The sequence below is a fragment of the Papio anubis genome, chromosome 5 (genome assembly GCF_008728515.1).
Source record: "Papio anubis isolate 15944 chromosome 5, Panubis1.0, whole genome shotgun sequence".
NCBI classification, from domain to species: Eukaryota; Metazoa; Chordata; class Mammalia; order Primates; family Cercopithecidae; genus Papio; species Papio anubis.
In genome coordinates, this window is record NC_044980.1 from 127714287 (window position 1) to 127733239 (window position 18953).

Genomic DNA, 18953 nt, shown 5'->3' on the forward strand with positions numbered 1-18953 from the left:
AAAATGTTTCATTTGTATTCAAGATACAGCTAAGTTTGGCTACACAGAACAGATTTTCTAGATTTTAAAAAAGTGGCATAAAATTACTTTATGTCTGATTCAAGAAAATTGGAACCGCTTCAGTGTCCCAAAGAAGCACATTTTCTGTGCAAAGCACTCTGTGCACTTTTGTGAGACCTCACACCCAATAATGATGTTAAGAAGTAGTGGAGCCTCAGATTTACAGACTAGTAGAGGCAAGAGAAGTTTAGGATTTGCTCAAGGCCATAGAATGAGACATAGCTAGGATTAGCATTTTTCAGGATAAGAGGATACTACCCACCATACTTTGATACCAAAAATAGGGTAAGTGCTAAGCTTACTTTACTTTCTATGTGGCTATAAGTTCTGGTATTTTTCTTCAACAAATAATTAAAATTATTATTAAAAAAATAAATATACTTAGATTGTTTAAAACACAAAAGCAAAAGATCCCTACTTTCCATCTATAAGAGTAGGAATGTTTCTCTCCTTAAGCCTATCAAACCTGTAAGGGTAGGCTTAAGGAGAGAAAAATAACAGGTTGAGGATAAATCCTGAATGTATTTGTGGTTTCCTTCAGCTCGATTTCTGAAGATTCTCACAGGTTCAGGGACTATTCCAAGTTTGCAACCTGTGTGTGGATTTTGAAACAAGTACAGACAACTTATGAGATGGTTTCTTTGCTGGGTTTCTTGCTTGACACAGTTTTCTGAAACATGGCTCTGGCAGGCTTTTTTCTTCCATGGATACATTGATGCCGTCTATCACTGGAGTTCCTCTGTGGAGTTATCAGGATGTCCAGTCAGGCGCTAGTATTTGGATGATGTACTTTTCTTGCAGAAAATATTAGCAAATGTTGCAGAAACTGTGCTTTAAAAACTTTTAAAAGGGGAATGGATTCCCAGTTTAAAAATAAGCAAAAGAAAGTATAAACATGATTTCATTGATGTGCAACTGCTTTAGACCATTAGATATTTTGTGATGTGAAATGAGATGATACTCTATTTTACAAAATGTGTGCTGCTTATACAAAATGTATTTACTGTACCACTAAGCCAAACTTAGGTGTTGCTTTGTTTCCTTAAAATATTTTTTATGTAGCTGTGGCTGCCCCACAGATGATGGGGGAGTGGGCATTCTTCCTGCCCAGAGCACTTGTTCTCTTCCTCCACCCTTTTGGTTATTATCGTAGGATCTTGACTTTCAGCTTAACACATCCCAATTTGAGCAGAAGCTCTTTTGCCTTCTCTCTCTCTTTAAAAGTAGATCCATAGAGATTATTTTTATTGCAGTAATAGGGCAAGATAGTTTCATGTCATATGTAATCTGGAATTATGTAATGTTAGTAATAGTTATGTCTCCTGAAAGGAGCCAGTTGATTATAAAGAAGAAAAGTTAGGGAGTAGACTGTCATTTTGCATGCTATTCAAAAAAATAGCATATATATTTTTTTGGGCATATGTGTGTGTGTGTGTGTGTGTGTGTATATATATATATATATATATTTTTTTTTTTTTTTTTTGAGATGGAGTTTTGCTCTTGTTGCCCAGGCTGCAGTGTAATAGTGTGATACTGGCTCACTGCAACCTCCACCTCCTGGGTTCAAGTGATTATCCTGCCTCAGCCTCCTGAGTAGCTGGGATTACAGGCATGTGCCGCCACACCTGGCTAATTTTGTATTTTTAGTAGAGACGGGGTTTACTCCATGTTGGTCAGGCTGGTCTCAAACCCCTGACCTCAGGTAATCTGCCCGCCTTGGCCTCCCAAAGTGCTGGAATTACAGCAACCGTGCCCGGCCTCTATTTTTTTTTTTTTTTTTTTTGGGAGATGGAGTCTCATTCTGTCCCCCAGGCTGGAGTGCAGTGGTGCGATCTCGGCTCACTGCAAGCTCCGCCTCCTGGGTTCACGCCATTCTCCTGCCTCAGCCTCTCGAGTAGCTGCGACTACAGGTGCCCACCACCATGCCCGGCTTATTTTTTGTATTTTTTAGTATAGACAGGGTTTCACCGTGTTAGCCAGGATTGTCTTGATCTCCTGACCTCGTGATCGACCCGCCTCGGCCTCCCAAAGTGCTGGGATTACAGGCGTGAGCCGCAGCGCCCGCACCCCTGGCCTCAATTTTTGTTTGTTTTTGTTTTTGTTTTTTTTTTGAGACAGAGTCTCACTCTGCCACCCATTCTGGAGTGCAGTGGTGCAATCTCGGCTCACTGCAAGCTCTGCCTCCTAGGTTCATGCCATTCTCCTGCCTCAGCCTCCCGAGTAGCTGGGACTACAGGCACCCGCCATCACGCCCGGCTAATTTTTTTGTATTTTTAGTAGAGACGGGGTTTCACCGTGCTAGCCAGGATGGTCTCGATCTCCTGACCTCGTGATCTGCCCGCCTGGGCCTCCCAAAGTGCTGGGATTACAGGCGTGAGCCTCCGCACCCGGCCACTCAATTTTTAAAAATGTATTTGGCCAGGTACTTTGTTTGTCTTAGTGGTTTGGAAGCACAAAGTTGAAACCTATGGTCTTTTTTTTTTTATATATATGAAGTAGAATTTTTTATAATTTTGTACTGATGACAGTACCAAGGAGCTTAAATTCAATTTTTAAAAGGATTGCTAAAACAAAACTAACTAAACTTTGGCAGTGTTTGCAATACCTCTCACCTCATAAGACTATGAAAGCCAACAAATAAGGATTATCTGCAGATTAGGGAAGAAAACCTCCAACAGGACTTTTCTGAGGCAGCTGGTTGGCAATAACGAACAGCCCCCGTGAATTGCAAAGCATCACAAATTATTTTGACACTCGGGAACTCTGGTAAGGGGCGTCTCTTGGGGTGGTTTTAAAACTAGTGCTTCGGTTTGCTTTAGGAGAAACGAATGGGTAGAAAACTGGTGAAATGTGCTAATTCTGAGACAGCAAAACTGAAAGATGGTGAGAAATTTAAGAAACAGCTAATCAGACTGGGCAGTTGGTCTGCCCAATAGTAGCTGATGAAGATATGGGGAAATGAATTTAAACTTAGGTGCAGAGGAATTTGGAAACAAGTAGTGTCTCTTCAGGGAAAAGATACTCATAGCTAGTGATCACCTTGACCAGAATGTCTTTTTGGTATACATCAGCTCTGTGAACTCTATCTAGTTAGAGAACTTCCACTAAAGATGGAACAGAAATGAAGGACCCATTGGTAAAATCATGTGTAGAGGTTTTTTTGTGGGTGTAAACCCTGCCACCTGGAGAAGAGTGGATTTATATTAGTATACTGCTATCTAAGAGGAGTTTTCCTAACCTGGGAATTCAGTATAAATTTACTGATGTATTGGTAAGTCCTAATTCTGCAAAAGAAAGTTGTTTTGCACCTTGCTTTTTCATTTAACAGTGAATGTTGAAGATGGTACCATGTCATTAGCTAAAGAGTTGCCATATTTTTCCAATTGGCTGTGTAGGCTATTATGGCAATTGCCAAGAGCAGTGACTTGAAACTTTTTTTTTTTTTTAAAGGCTCCACGGTGCTACCGTATGAAAACAGCTTTTGAAAGCAATGTTTAGAAGTGAGCATGCTATCTCACAGGTGGTGACCTGTTCAGTGACATTCAAAAAATGTACTTATTACCATGAGCTAAGGGGGACTCATTTCTTCTGGGGCCTGGAAGAGCAGGCAGCTTTTTCAGTAGCTTGTGGACATTGTCTTCAGTGCGTGGAGAAGCCAGTTTTAATTTCATAGTTGGATATTCTTGGCCCTAGTTATTGGAAATGTTGAGCTCTGTGGCGGATCAAGTAGATGGCAGGTAGACTAGTGGCTTAGGATTGGTGGGAGTTGTGTCTGCCCCCAGACACACAAGGGACTGCACAGGGAATGGTCCTCAAGCAGGCCTTTAGCCCCGCATCCTCAAGGAGACATGAGTCACCTGCTTGGCTGAGATGCTCGCTGACAGATTGCCAGTTCCGCAAGGAAATCTTCCCATGCCGACACCCACTCAGAGAAACAGTGTTAAAGATGTTTCTGGTTTTCTGAGCCTTGTAAAGGTGAATTTCTTTGGCCTTCAAATTGGTCTTCTGCTAGGTTTGGAAAGGAATTCTTCCTTTCCAGGCCACAGACACTATAATATCAAAGTGTTGTTGATGATTTTAATAATCACTAGCATTAACTGAGTGCTTAATAGAGTGCCAGGCGTACTGTAAAGTATATTACATGAATTAGCTCCTTTTACATATGAGGAAACTGAAACTCATTTAAAAAGTTAAGTAACTTTTCTGAGGTCATATAGCTAGTGAATAGCAGAGCTAGGAATTGAACCCAATTGACCAGTGTGCTCAAAATATGTCTGACAGTCCAGAGGAAAAAAGCATAGATCAAATACATCTTTGGTTGGATTTGTTCCTCACAATTTAGTTGAGAATATTCTTGTGTTCCCTACAAATTAAAATCTGACGTTTCCTTTACGGTGACTAGAACAGTTAACAGTGTTTTCCATGTGAAAGTCTTGGTGAGACGTGTAATCATGTTCTGTGGCAAAGAACGCCTTTACTTGGTGCACTAGACAGTGTTTATGTGATTGATAAGTCACCAACACCAGGGGAAGGTCCTGTCCTGTGACATGTGCGTGCTTGGCAATGATCTTGCCTTGCATTTTGCTTAATAATTTTCATTATTTTTAATTAAAGTTGAAGAAGTGCAGACTGTAGCTGAAATTAAGGTAGGTTGTGTTGCCGGAATCTGGTAATTACTTTAATTGATCACAAGATAGTTTCCTTGATCACCAATTAGAGTAAATTGCTGATCATGTTTCAAGACGTGAAGAAATGCCCAAACTGATTTATGTAATAGTGTTTTCATTTCTAATCAGACATAAATATCATTTCCTTCCATAGCAATTGTGTTTTATAAAAGAAGGGTTATAGTCCTACAAACATAATGGTGATTCATAAACAATAGAGGTCTAATTCATTGAATTAGTAAAGGAAGTATTTAGAGGCTTAATGGAGATTGTACTGGGGAAATTACTTTGGAGTAGCTGGTGCTCATTTTCTTAGTGGGAGATATGTTCTTTTTTAGTGCATAATTGAAATAGTCTATAATCAAAATATAAAAGGCAGCTGATTTAAGAATGTATATCAAAGAGAATTGCTCTGTGTAATGAAAGATTTGTATTGTAAATATGTGCTAGAAGTCTTAGAACTTTAATAAATCATACATGTTATTTGACTGAAGCTATATTTTAAATTCAGGGTGCTGTTAAACATTTCACAGATTGATGTAGGATTTTCGTCTTGGTTACGTGCATCTGATAGTCTTTCATAGTTTCATGGAATAAAATGAAACGAAAGGAACTTAAAGAAAAATTAAAGTTCCCAAAGAATACTTGATTTGGGGTTCATGGAAAAATCTTTAATTGCTGATGCTTTGGAGATTTCCAAATGACAAACTTCATTGGCCCAATTTACTGTGATTGTATTGCTTACATTCCTTAAAATGGTAGAGTAACTTAGAGAGTCATACTTCATCATACATTCATTGACTTGTTCATAAAATGTTTGTAATTTGCAGTAGAGGAAAGACTGAAACTATTATCAGCCATTATATGTTATTTGTTGGCCATATGTTTGTTTGAAATGGCCGTGGCTCAATAGAACATGGCTCATAGACAAACTATGCTGTAAATTGGCACCAAAAACCCACCTAAACAGGTAGGCATATGTTAAGAAGTTAACGTGAGCCAAAATATTTTAATATGAACCAGATTATGTACATTAAAGGATCCCAGCTCCTTTCACAGTGGGAACTTCATTTGCATGGCTTGTTCATTTTTTCCCAAACTAATTTTTAAAAAATAGATTAGGTATACACATGGTGCAAATTCAAAGGGTACCAAAGAATGTAGGAAGTCTTCCTGTTTCTGTTTCTCAACCATCCAGTTCCCAGTCTCCACTCTCGTCATCATTCCCCATTGCTCCCATCATTCTTGTATATCCTTCCAGAGATATTAATGCATACACAAGTATAAAATTTCTTTCCTTTTTATATGCTTCATGAACTATTGTTATGCATATTTTTTTTTCATTTAGTAATGTATCTTAGAGGTACTTCCATGTCGGAGGATAAATGGTTTCCTTGTTCTGCTTAATGACTGCATAGTATTCCAGTGTGTAAATGTACCATAATCTTTCTAATCAATTCCCTTTTGATGGAGATTTTGCTGTTTCAAGTCTATTATGATTACAGGCAGTGCTGCAATGACTTTTCTTGTAATTTGTGAATGTGTCTGCAGGACAAATTCCTAGAATTGTTTGGTCTAAAGGCATGGACATTTTCAATTTTGACAGATACTGTCAGATTGCCTTCCATGATGATTATATCAACTTATATTCACCAGCAGTATATGAGAATACCTTTTCTTCTATATCTTCACCAACAGAATATTAGCAAATATTTTGATCTTTGTCAAGCTACTAGGTTTAACTTAGTTTTTAATTTGTACTTATCATGATTGAGATTGAGCAGGTTTTATGTTTCAGAACCATTTGAATTTCTTTTCTGTTATCTGTCTATTATGTCCTCTGCTCATTTAAAAAATACTGGGTGGTTGGTCTCCTTATTAATACGTAGGAGATTTTTATATGCTAAGGAAGTATATACTGCAAATATAATTTGTTGTTTATCTTTTGATTTTGTTTGTTGGATTTTATTACCATACAGAAAAAAAAATTTTTGCCTGTCTTCTTCCTGCAGTACAGAAAAAAAAAAAATTTAATGTAGTAAGATTTATCTATTTCTTAGTAGTAGTTTAAAGTTTTCCGGAAATAGAATTTATAAATTTCCCATCCTGGCTAACACAGTGAAACCCCGTCTCTACTAAAAATACAAAAACTTAGCCGGGCGAGGTGGCAGGCTTCAGTCCCAGCTACTTGGGAGGGGTTGAGGCAGGAGAATGGCGTGAAATTCGGGAGGCGGAGCTTGCAGTGAGCCGAGATCCGCCACTGCACTCCAGCCTGGGTGACAGAGCGGACCCACCTCAAAAAAAAAAAAAAAAAAAAGAATTTATAAATTTCTTTTGTTGGGTTACTCCTTGTGATTGTTTTTTGGTGCCATTTTAAATGGTATCTTTTCTTCGATATATTTTCTAATTGGTTTTTGTTTGTATGAGAAGGCTGTTGACTTTTTTTTTTTTTTTGGTCTTATTCTTGACTTTAATGGGAATTCTGGTGTTTCCCTATAGAGAATGATGCTAACAAAACTGATGCTGCCTTTGGACTGAGAATATATTCTATCATGTTAAGGAAGGGTGCATCTATTCCTGTCTATCAGCATTCCAGAGAATGTTGTCAGTACTATTTCTACTTTTTGGAATTGATTGAGATTTTCTTTGTGGACCAATATATGTTTAATTTCTGTGAATGTTTGATGAGCGCTTTAAAAGTGTTATTCTCAGTTTTTAGAGTTTAAAGTATAGCAATTAGCTCTACCTTTAAAATTATGTTTGTTTGTTTAATCTGTCCTGGGTTAAGAGATGTAAGTTAGGCTAAGTGCAGTGGTGCATGCCTGTAATCCTGCCACTTACAGGTTTAGAGGCTGAGGTAGGAAGATTACTTGAGGCCAGGAGTTCAAGACCAGGCTGGGCAGCATAACAAGACCCCATTTCTACAAAAATTTTAAAAAATTAGCCAGGCATAATGGCACTTGCCTGTAGTTCTAGCTACTTGGGAGGCTGAGATAGGATGTATCCCTTGAGCCCAGGAGTTGAAGGTTGCAGTAAGCTATATTCGTGCCACTCATTCCAACCTGGGAGACAGAGAGACCCTGTCTCTTAAAAAAAAAAAAAGTGAATTAAAGTCTCCAACTATAAATGTTTCTTTCTATTTATTCCTATATTTCCTACATGGGCTTATTAAATGTCGTGTTATTCTTTGTAGTGTAGATATTTGTAATTATTTAATCTTCATTGGTGGATGCAGATTTATAAATGCAAATTACCCGCTTCAGGACTTTTAATGTTTTGCCCTAAATCAGCCTGTTCAATATAATTTATTAACAAGTTTTTTTTTTTGCATTTGCTATGTGCTTTTATTTTTAATGATTGAATTTTGCTTTGTAAAATTATACCTATAATTTTACATAGCAAATATAGTCTTCTGTTTCTGGCTAGGCATTGTGTCTCACACCTGTAATCGCAGCACTTTGGGAGGCCGAGGTGGGTGGATCACTTGAGGTCAGAAGTTTGAGACCAGCTGGGCCAACATGGCGAAATCCTGTCTCTACTAAAAATACAAAAACAAAAATTAGCCAGGTGTGGTGGCATGTGCCTATAATCCTAGCTACTCGGGAGGCTGAGGCAGGAGAATTGCTTGAACCTGGGGGGCAGAGGTTGCAGTGAGCTGAGATTATGCCACTGCACTCCAGCCTGGGTGACGGAGCGAGACTCCATCTTAATAACAACAACAAAAAAAGAAAATATAGTCCTGTTTCTTTAGATAGCATTTGTGGTCCCCCCCACAAAGCAATATTGAAATAATATTTTCTCCTACTTTTCATTCACTATTTAATTTTAGTTTATATTTTTCAGTCCTAGTGCTTATGTTTAATGAATTAATCAGATACAGAGTCTTGCTCTGTCACCCAGGTTGGTGTGCAGTGGAGTATGATCATAGCTCACTGCAGCCTCAGATTCCTGGGCTTGACAGATCCCCCCACCTAAGCTTCTCGAGTAGGTAGGACTACAAGTGCATGCCACCACGCCCAGCTAATTTTTTAAAAGTTTTTTGTAGAGATAGAGTCTCACTATGTTTCCCAAGCTGATCTTAAGCTTCTAGCCTCAAGCAATTCTTCCACCTTGGATTCCCAAAGCGCTGGGATAACAGGCATGAACCACTGTGCCCAGTCTTAGTACTTAAGTTTTACACATTTAAATATACTTATGTCTCTAACTTGATCTTTCATCTTTCAAAGATTTTGTTTACTTTTACGTACCTTCCTCATCTTGTCCTTTCTCTTTTAAACTCCTTTAATAGCTCATAACATACGCATTCCATTCTGTAACTGTAATTCCCACAGTTGTTTTAAATGTATTCCTAGAACTGAATGAAAATATTGCTTACTGCTAATACCTTTGGTATAGTTTCTCCGTTCATCTCATAGTTACTTATAGTTCATCCTTTAATAGTTTCCTCAAGAAGGATAAGTGAGAATTATTCCCTGAGTTATTGCATTTCTAAAATGTCTGTCTTTTGTATTTATTGAACAACAGCTTAGCTGGGTATAAAATTCCTGGTTTTCAACTTCCATTTCCTAAAATTTTTGTAGGTCTTGCTCCTCTGACTTATAATGTTGAATGTTGATATGAGAATGTTTGAAGTCAGCAGATTCTTTTTTTTTTTTTTTTTTTGAGACGGGGTTTTGCTTTGTCGCCCAGGCTGGAGTGCAGTGGTGTGATCTTGGCTCACTGCAACCTCCACCTCCTGGGTTCAAGCAATTCTCCTGCCTCAGCCTCCCGAGTAGCTGGGAGTACAGGTGCGCACTGCCACATCCAGCTAATTTTTGTATTTTTAGTAGAGATGGGGTTTTGCCATGTTGGCCAGACTGGTCTCGAACTCCTGACCTCAAGTGATCTGCCTGCCTTGGCTTCCCAAAGTGTTGAGATTACAGGCATGAGCCATTGCACCCGGCCAGATTCTTTTCATCCTTATAGATGAATTGATCTTTTTGATTAGATGCCAAAAGGATTTTTTAATTTTCCGAGTTTAACTTTGCTACAGTATATACGTATGATTGAATTCTTACAATTTATAGATTTAAACCCTTTATTTTTGGAAAACTTATTTTTTAAAAAATTCTTATCCCCAAGTATTCTGAGTCATATAGTTTTCTTAAATTACACTCTAATTTTGGGGGGTTTCATATTTTTGTTCAGTTAAGTAGCAACATGGTCTTCTTTTTTTATTTTTTGAGACAGAGTCTTGCTTTGTCACCAGGCTGGAGTGCAGTGGCATGATCTTGGCTCACTGCAACCTCTGCCTCCTGGGTTCAGGCGATTCTCCTGCCTCAGCCTCCCGAGTAGCTGGGACTACGGGCATGCGCCACCACGCCCAGCCAATTTTTGTATTTTTAGTAGGCATGGGGTTTCACCGTGTTGGCCAGGATGGTCTCGATCTCTTGATCTCAGGTGATCTGCCCACCTTGGCCTCCCAAAGTGCTGGGACAACAGGTGTGAGCCACCATGCCTGGCCAACAACGATCTTTATGTTAGATCTCCTTTGTTTGTCCTATACATTTATTCTGTACTAGTTCTTCTAAACTCTTGTTGATTTCTATTTCATTTTGCCCATTTTCTGGATCCTGTCCTCTTGGGTCTCTTACTGGGTTGTTAGTGATGTCTATTCTGCTTCTGGCTGTTTCTAGCTTTTCTGACTTTTAGTTGGCTCAAAGCCTTTAGATTCCAGCTGGAATCCCATAAGCAAGTAGCTAAGACTGTAAAAAGAAATCTTTGAAAGAAGCAGATGCTTTTCACCATCTGCTAAGTCAGCTTTTTGGCATTGTATCTTCTTCATTGTATTCCAGATAATCAAACTTTCAGTTTGAGTTTTGCCTTTTTTCTCTCCTGTTCAGTCATCTAAATTCCTTGAAGTAGTTCTTTGAGTGTATATTTTGATAGATGTTTTTAATTTGTGGATTTAAAAATAAATATTTTGGGGATTGGTTGGTTCTGTTATATGGAAGAAGGATTATGGAATTGTCTTTTTGCTTCCAGAGCAGACTGAGTATTCTTTTCCCCAAGGAATAATTAGGAATAAATCCTGTGTAAATGGTTTATCAGGCTTTGTAGTATTTTATTAAATGCAAATATTATGTGACGGTTGAAGGGAAATATGCAAAGCTGAGGAAAATACAAATTTGAGGGTGTTTTGATGTGTCTTAACATTTTTTTAATTGTATGTAGATATGGTAGATGCTTTTTCTTTGATCAGTATGCCCTTCGGCTGTGGATGTGTTTCCTTTCAAGCCTTATATCTGTGATGGAATAGATTTTGCTACTGTACTGATGGTATGCCAGCGGTCAAAGATTTGAGGACCACTTCTGACTGTGTTCCAATCATCCACTTGATCCACTTGGCTAATGGGAAATGGCAAGGAATTGTAGGCATCACTTTAGACATTTTAGAATGACGTGGTTCAAAGAAATTGTGACCACAGGGTGTAAGAACTTGGGTAGTGACTGTGCACACATAATTTCTTGCCATTAAGCTGCTTTCCCCAGTCAGTGTGCATCAGGATGTTACCCCACAGTGTATTATCTGTTTGTTTGCTATACATGTGCAAGTCTCTGTTCATGACAACTGGAAAAAGGAAAGAGCCATTCTGCTGGGAGACAGCAACTAGAATCTTAGATTCTCAAGCCCATGGAGAGCTTTTCACCGCTCATTGTGTTTTGTAAGGTTTACCTTGTGTAGTTTGGTCAGAAGCAGTAGTGACAGCAGTATGTGCCATTATCGATCTCTTATTCTGTACCAAGTGCTGTGCTAAGTACCTTTATATACCTTATCTCATTGTTTATTAGAATGTAATCACATGACTTTTAAAAATTATTATCTCCATTTTACTGATAAGAAAACTGAGAGGGCCAGGCGTGGTGGCTCACGCCTATATTCTCAGCACTTTGGGAGGCTGAGGCGGGTGGATCACAATGTCAGGAGTTCAAGACCAGCCTGGCCAAGCTAGTGAAACCTTGTGTCTACTAAAACTACAAAAACTAGCTGGGCGTGGTGGCAGGTGCCTGTAATCCCAGCTACTCGGGATGCTGAGGCAAGAGAATCGCTTGAACCTGGGAGGCAAAGGCTGCTGTGAGCCGAGATCGTCCCACTGCACTCCAGCCTGGGCAGCAGAGTGAGACTCTGTCTCAAAAAGAAAAAAGAAAACTGAGACTCATAGTTAAATTGCATGATAATTAAGTGGTAGAATCAGGATTTGAATCCAGGACTCCCTAGCTCAAAAGGCCATGCCCTTAACAATTGCATTGCTGTCTATCAGTGATATTGATTGGCGTTGTACATCTTCTAATGCTAAACAAGAATAAGGCATTATAGGCAGAGTAGAAATTCTCCTTACACATAGTTTAATGTGGGTTAACTCTATGTTTGAATAATTAGAACAGACTTTCTTGGCTGGGCACAGTGGCGTGCACCTGTACGCCAGCTACTTGGGAGGCCGAGGCAGGAGGATCCCTTGAGTGATCCCTTGAGCTCAGGAGGTTGAGGCTGCAGTGAGCTATGATTGCGCCTGTAAACAGCCCCTGCATTCCACCAGCTTGGGCAACATAGTGAGACCCTGTCTCTATAAAAACAAAAACCAGACTTTTGTTCCTTCCCTTCACATAATCTAGAGAATCAGCTTATGAGATGAGATGGGCTGGGAAAGTGAATATTGTTTTTCCACAGATAATTCCATATGTGGTTAAATGGATTTTGCTTGAACTTTCTCCCTTTTCCTATAGGGAAAAACCTTCAGGCCTTAAATGTCAACATGGAAATCTTTATCCCAAATAAAATTGGCTCCGAGAGAGGTACCATAGTGAATGATATAGAATTGTTTAAAATGGCATCTTCTGTATTTCTCACTGTTAACTAGGAAATGCACACTTTGGTCATTTGGTGATCCCAAAATTGGTTGAGTTAGTTAGCTCAGCTAACATCATATTGGTTTTTCTGGATAGGGTTAATGAAGTTAAGTATTTATTTACGTGGGTGTAATGGGTACTGCCCTGTTAATTCCACTGTAACTTTGTAATTCATGTGCCATTACCCTAAGAGTCTTACCAAGTATTTTTGCATTCTGGAACAACAGGGACAGACTCTCCTATTGTTTGCAGTTACCTTCATAAAAATTGAAAACAAACAAAAAAATGAGTTTTTTCCCTCTTCTCAAGATAAATTTGCCTTCTGCTTAACAAAATTGTTTCCACTCCTCCTGTGGTATGAAGACAGAGCCCCGTCAGTCCACACTTAATCGTGTTACTGGTGTGCAGCCCTCTGCTCATTTCCTGGCTTGCCTTCTGCCCTGCAGTGGGTGCACTGTCACCTTGAAATGGCAGTGTGAGGCAGTAGCAGGAAGAACCCAAGCAGGCAAGCTGGGCTTCTGTTTCACTCTAGGTGTCAATAGTCTTTGATTTGTTCCTGTCCTGCCTGGGAGGTGAGATGAAGAAGTTGTTCATTTCTGCTGGTGCTTTTGCTTAAGACACCCTCAGGAGACCTTTTTCCATAGTCTTGTGGGTTGCGTTAGTTAGCAGCCCAATCACTAAAAACAAAAGGAGCAGAGCTGCAAGAGAAGTGGCTCCTAATATTTGGAGCCAGGTAGTGAGACCTGGAGCACTGGGTTGAAGGGAAATTATTCTCATGCTATTTTGTAGAGTCTCGTCCTGAGGACAATTAAATAGTCCAGACGGGTCACTGGGTGAGACCAATTTCCTGGTTTGTTTACTTGAGCCTGATAGTTTTTCACCATCCAGCAGTAGGTCACAGTCCTGCTGCACTGTGACCCCAGAGGCCTGCAGAGAGCAGTCCTTTCATATTTGATTTCCACAGGCTTCCCCAAGGATCCTTGCATGTCTTTATTTGGTTGGATTGCTCTGTTGTGTCTCTCAGGCTCAGGGTAGAGGACAATGTCAGTAATTACTCTTGACTTCATCTTATGCAGGCATTTGGCTTTATGTCCCGAGTTGCCCTACAAGCAGAGAAGATGAATCATCACCCAGAATGGTTCAATGTATACAACAAGGTAACTAAACTGCCTTATTTGGGAATCACCTTAATTACAGAGTTTAAGAAACATTTTCTTCCTTGTCATCTTGTGCAGCTAAATGTCATCGAGCTTAAGAAAGTCTTATCCTTTCTCTCAGAATGCCTGTGTATTATTGCAAATTAGTAACACATTTTCAGGTCTGCTCCTAAGAACAGTGAATAAGCTCTTTATTTTCATGCTTGTCTTTCTGCTGAAGCTAATATGAGAAAGTTGGGCCAAATGAGGCTCCTGAATTAAACTGGAGTATCAGCCATGCAGATATGTGTCAAAAGTTAAGGTAAATTATTGAAAGAAATGGTAGCAAATCAGATAGATATGGTCTTGTTTATCTCGTTGAAATAAATTTGCTCAAGAACTGTGCTTTGAGAACTGTTAAATTTTGTATCCTGTGTAGGAACTGACCTTATTTAAGACAAAGGACAGAGTAAAAAGTTTTGAGGGGGCACAGTGAGAAGAACCTTGTTCCTCCAAAAGTGTCCTTGCCTTTATGGTCATGCCATTTGGAATGTCTTATCTAGATTTCTGTGACGTCTTCTCTATGAAAATCTTTGAAGAGAGAGAATTTCACAATACTCACGTGACTTATTAGAATAATACAGAGCACCTTCGTACCAGGCGAAACTTTTCTTTGCTAGTTGCTTCTCTTAGCCCGTAATTTTGCCCTTTACTCCCACTTCCCTAATTTGGAAATGTGCCTTTTTTATTTTCTTTTTTTTTTTTGAGGTGGAGTCTGGCTCTGTTGCCCAGGCTGGAGTGCAGTGGTGCCATCACAACTCACTGCAATCTCCACCTCCCAGGTTCAAGTGATTCTCCTGCCTCAGCCTCCCGAGTAGCTGGTATCACAGGCGTGCACCACCATGCCCGGGTAATTTTTATGTTTTTAGTAGATACGAGGTTTCACCATGTTGGCCAGGCTGATCTCAAACTCCTGAACCCAGGTGATCTGCCTGCCTCGGCCTCCCAAAGTGCTGGGATTACAGGTGTGAGCCACTGTGCCCAGCCAAAATGTGCTTTTTATTTATTTATTTATTAAATTAAATTTTATTTTTTTTTTTTGAGACGGAGTCTCGCTCTGTCACCCAGGCTGGAGTGCAGTGGTGCGATCTCGGCTTACTGCAAGCTCCGCCTCCCGGGTTCACGCCATTCTCCTGCCTCAGCCTCCCGAGTAGATGGGACTACAGGCGCCTGCCACCTCGCCCGGCTAGTTTTTTTGTATTTTTTAGTAGAGACAGGGTTTCACCATGTTAGTCAGGATGGTCTCAATCTGCTGACCTCGTGATCCGCCCGTCTTGGCCTCCCAAAGTGCTGGGATTACAGGCATGAGCCACCGCGCCCAGCCTCAAAATGTGCTTTTCAAACATTGCTGCTAAGATATTACATTTGATAGCTTGGTTTTTTTCTCAGTGGCCTGAAAATAGTTGGTGTAATTAAAGTAATGAGAGTTCAAGTGGAACCTCAGTCTCTCTTTTTATTTAAAGAAATAAAATTTGAGATTCTGGCAGCTGCATTGCTTCTTCATGGGAGAGAACTTTTTATTTCAAGGTGGCTGTTGAGCCAGGCCTGATGTAAACTGTGCCCCTGGAGTTCACTGGGTTTTGGAAATGTTTTGCTTATTCATAATGTAGTAGTTTCTAGATCATTTAATCCCCCCAATTCTGAAATATGAATGTTGAATAATAGACTGATTTCTGAACTGCCAAAGGAAAATAACCATGATTTACTGCTCAGAGTTTTAAAAACTGCTTTTCTTTTTCTTAGGTCCAGATAACTCTCACCTCACATGACTGTGGTGAACTGACCAAAAAAGATGTGAAGCTGGCCAAGTTTATTGAGAAAGCAGCTGCTTCTGTGTGAATTCTTCCAAAATACATGTAAAATCTTGTACACATCTTAGCTGCAATGTATGTTGAAGGAAATTTATGTGAACAGAGTTGTTCTTTTTGTTTTTTTTTCCCAGACAGAGTCTTGCTCTGTTGCCCAGGCTGGAGTGCAGTGGCCTGATATCAGCTCACTGTAACCTCCACCTCCCGGGTTCAGGCTATTCTCCTGCCTTAGCCTCTTTAGTAGCTGGGATTACAGGCATGCACCACCACGCCTGGCTAATTTTTGTATTTTTAGTATAGACGGGGTTTCACCATGTTGGTCAGGCTGGTCTTGAACTCCTGACCTCGTGATCCACCCACCTCGGCCTCCCAAAGTGCTGGGATTACAGGCGTGAGCCACCATGCCTGGCTGTTGAGTTGTTCTTAAGGCATCATATCTAGAAGCAAAAAAAAAAAAAAAGAAAAAGAAAAATAACAATTTATGTTGTGTGAATTTAGTTTGCCTTTATATATTACATTTGGTAAAATCAGTGCTTAAATATGCAATGATTTAAACTTGAACTTGAGGTAGTTTTCATGCTATCTAATCATATACCTAAGATAAACCAACCTAGTTACTTATATTAATAATATTCAGAAGGAGAAGTGGCTTTTTTTTTTGAGACGGAGTCTCGCTTTGTCGCCAGGCTGGAGTGCAGTGGTGCGATTTCAGCTCACTGCAACCTCCGTCTCCGAGGTTCAAGCGATTCTCCTACCACAGCCTCCCGAGTAGCTGGGACTATAGGCACGTGCCACCACGCCTAGCTAATTTTTGTATTTTTAGTAGAGACGGGGTTTCATCATGTTGGCCGGGATGGGCTCAATTTACTGACCTCGTGATCTGCCTGCCTTGGCCTCCCAAAGTGCTGGGATTACAGGCATGAGCCACTGCACCTGGCCAGAAGTGGCATTCTTAAATTTATGAAATTGGGATAGGGAGTATTCACACATTTTACAACCCAGAAATTCAAGCAATTTTGGTGACTACAAATGCATTATGTTGGAGAATAGTTGTAAGGTGGAAAAAGAATTATGAACTTGACAAATAGTGAGTTTTAACTTTAAATAACAATTCTTCTTTTGTTTTGTTTTGTTTGCGACGTGGTCTCGCTCTGCCTCCCAGGCTGGGGTGCAGTGGCAGGATCACGGTTCACTGCAGCCCTAATCTCCTGGGCTCATGCAACCTCCTCAGCCTCCTAAGTAGCTGGGACTATAGGCAAGTGCCACCACGCCAGACTAATTTTAAAATTTTTTGTAGAGATAGGGTCTCCTGTGTTGCCCAGGCTGGCCTTGAACTCTTGGGCTCAAGCAAGCCTCCCACCTCTGCCTCCCAAAGTCCAGGGATTACAGGTGTGAGCCACTGCACCCAGACAGTATAACAGTTTTTTGTTTTTTGGTTTTTTTTTTTGACACAGGGTCTCATTCTTTTGCCCAGGCAGGAGTGCAGTGGTGTGGCCATGGCTTACTGTAGTCTTGACCTCTTAGGCTCAAGTGATCCTCTCACCTCAGCCTCCTGAGTAGCTGCAGCTACAGGCATGTACCACCACACCTGGCTTATTTTTAAAACTTTTTTATGGAGACAGGGTCTTACTATGTTGCCATGGCTGGTCTAGAACTTCTGGGCTCAAGTGATCCTCCCGCCTTGGACTCCCAAAATATTGGGATTACAGGTGTGAACCACTGTGTCATAACAATTATTTAAAATTTTTAATTTATTTTTAATAATTATACAAGATGGAGTCTCACTATGTTCAAGACCAGGCTAGTCTTGAACGCCTGGGCTCAAATGATCTTCTTGCCTTGACCTCCTAAAGTGCTGGGATTATAGGTGTGAGCCACTGCGCTCGGCCTATAACAATTCTTTTTTTTTTTTTTTTTTTGAGACGAAGTCTCGCTCTGTCGCCCGGGCTGGAGTGCAGTGGCTGGATCTCAGCTCACTGCAAGGTCTGTCTTCCGGGTTTACGCCATTCTCCTGCCTCAGCCTCCCGAGTAGCTGGGACTACAGGCGCCCGCCACCTCGCCTGGCTAGTTTTTTGTATTTTTTAGTAGAGATGGGGTTTCACCATGTTAGCCAGGATGGTCTCGATCTCCTGACCTCGTGATCCGCCTGTCTCAGCCTCCCAAAGTGCTGGGATTATAGGCTTGAGCCCCTTATAACCTGGCCTCTATAACAATTCTTATGAAGCTAAAGTTAATTTGGATTTTAGCTGCCATTACTACTTAAATAATTAATTAGATTAAACAAGTCACAAAAATTGGATGAGCTCTCTTGGTGTGTTTTCTTTACTTTTCTCTTTCAACAGAGAGTTGAAGGAGAGGACAAGTGTCTTGTCCGTGGCTTCCAGGAATGTGTGGCAATACAAGATTTACTGTGAGAGCAGCGAACTCACCAGCTCATTATTTGACTTACTGTGTTAAGGAGGAACTAAGGGTCATTTTTCCCCCGTCATTTGCATGTTGTGACTCCTGAACTGAGGTTCTACAGCCACTGAAGCTAGAAGCTACTTGGGTATTATTCAGTAGTGAGCTCTACTTACTCCATGTATCACTGACAGATATGAAAAGCAATATCAAGTAATCTATTATTTAAAAATTATAATAGTGTTCTTTGAAGGAATTCAGGAATATACTACTAATGAGATTACGATGCAGATATATCCATCCATGAAGCATTTGTTAGTCCCTTGAAGCATCATGGTAGTGGAATTTAACACGGATCATTTTTGTAAACCCACCTCTCTTTAGGGGCCAGAGAAATCACTCTTTGTTACAGCAAGCAAACCTTCCCCTCTCCATGTCACCCTTGTCCCAAACCTGAGAAACATACGAGAACATGGCACAGAGGCTGAGCTCTCTGAAGCCAGTTCCTGGCTGGTTTGGCTGGCCAGGGAAAGGCAGGTATGGTCAGTTGCCCCGTGGACATGTGGTGTGCAGGGAGAGAAGAGGGAAGAGAGCCACCCAGGCTCTCTGGCTGCCAGGGGATCCAGACTCTTAGCACTAGAACTTCTGTTTCTTAGAATTCTTTCAAGGGAAAAGATAAAGCTGTGTGTTTTTATAAGCTGTTTCCTATAGTGCAGATTTGGACTTCTATACATTTTATTACCAAATATTTTTAGTTAAGTGCTTCAATTTTCAACATTTTAAAAAATTTTCTTTTGAGAATCATCACCTGGATTTACAGGAATTTTTTAACCATGAAAAAATTTAAACATATTCAAAAGTACATGAATAATACACTGAAGCCTTATATACGGATCACCCAGATATAAAAATTACCAAGATTTTGTCCCAATTGC

At 40.2% G+C, this 18953-nt stretch overlaps 2 protein-coding genes across 2 annotated transcripts in view; both read left to right on the plus strand.

Moving 5' to 3' along the window:
- The window catches only part of PCBD2 (pterin-4 alpha-carbinolamine dehydratase 2), a 49296-nt gene extending 33218 nt beyond the window's left edge, over positions 1 to 16078 (plus strand). The window contains exons 3-4 of the mRNA XM_003900115.4: positions 13691 to 13771; positions 15554 to 16078. Coding sequence (XP_003900164.1) covers positions 13691 to 13771; positions 15554 to 15649 — 177 coding nt within the window. The 3' untranslated portion in view covers positions 15650 to 16078. The remainder of the gene's footprint in view (positions 1 to 13690; positions 13772 to 15553) is intronic.
- Positions 15584 to 18953, plus strand: part of CATSPER3 (cation channel sperm associated 3) — a 54819-nt gene continuing 51449 nt past the window's right edge. Inside the window, exon 1 of the mRNA XM_009209110.3 lies at positions 15584 to 15696. Coding sequence (XP_009207374.1) covers positions 15695 to 15696 — 2 coding nt within the window. The 5' untranslated portion in view covers positions 15584 to 15694. The remainder of the gene's footprint in view (positions 15697 to 18953) is intronic.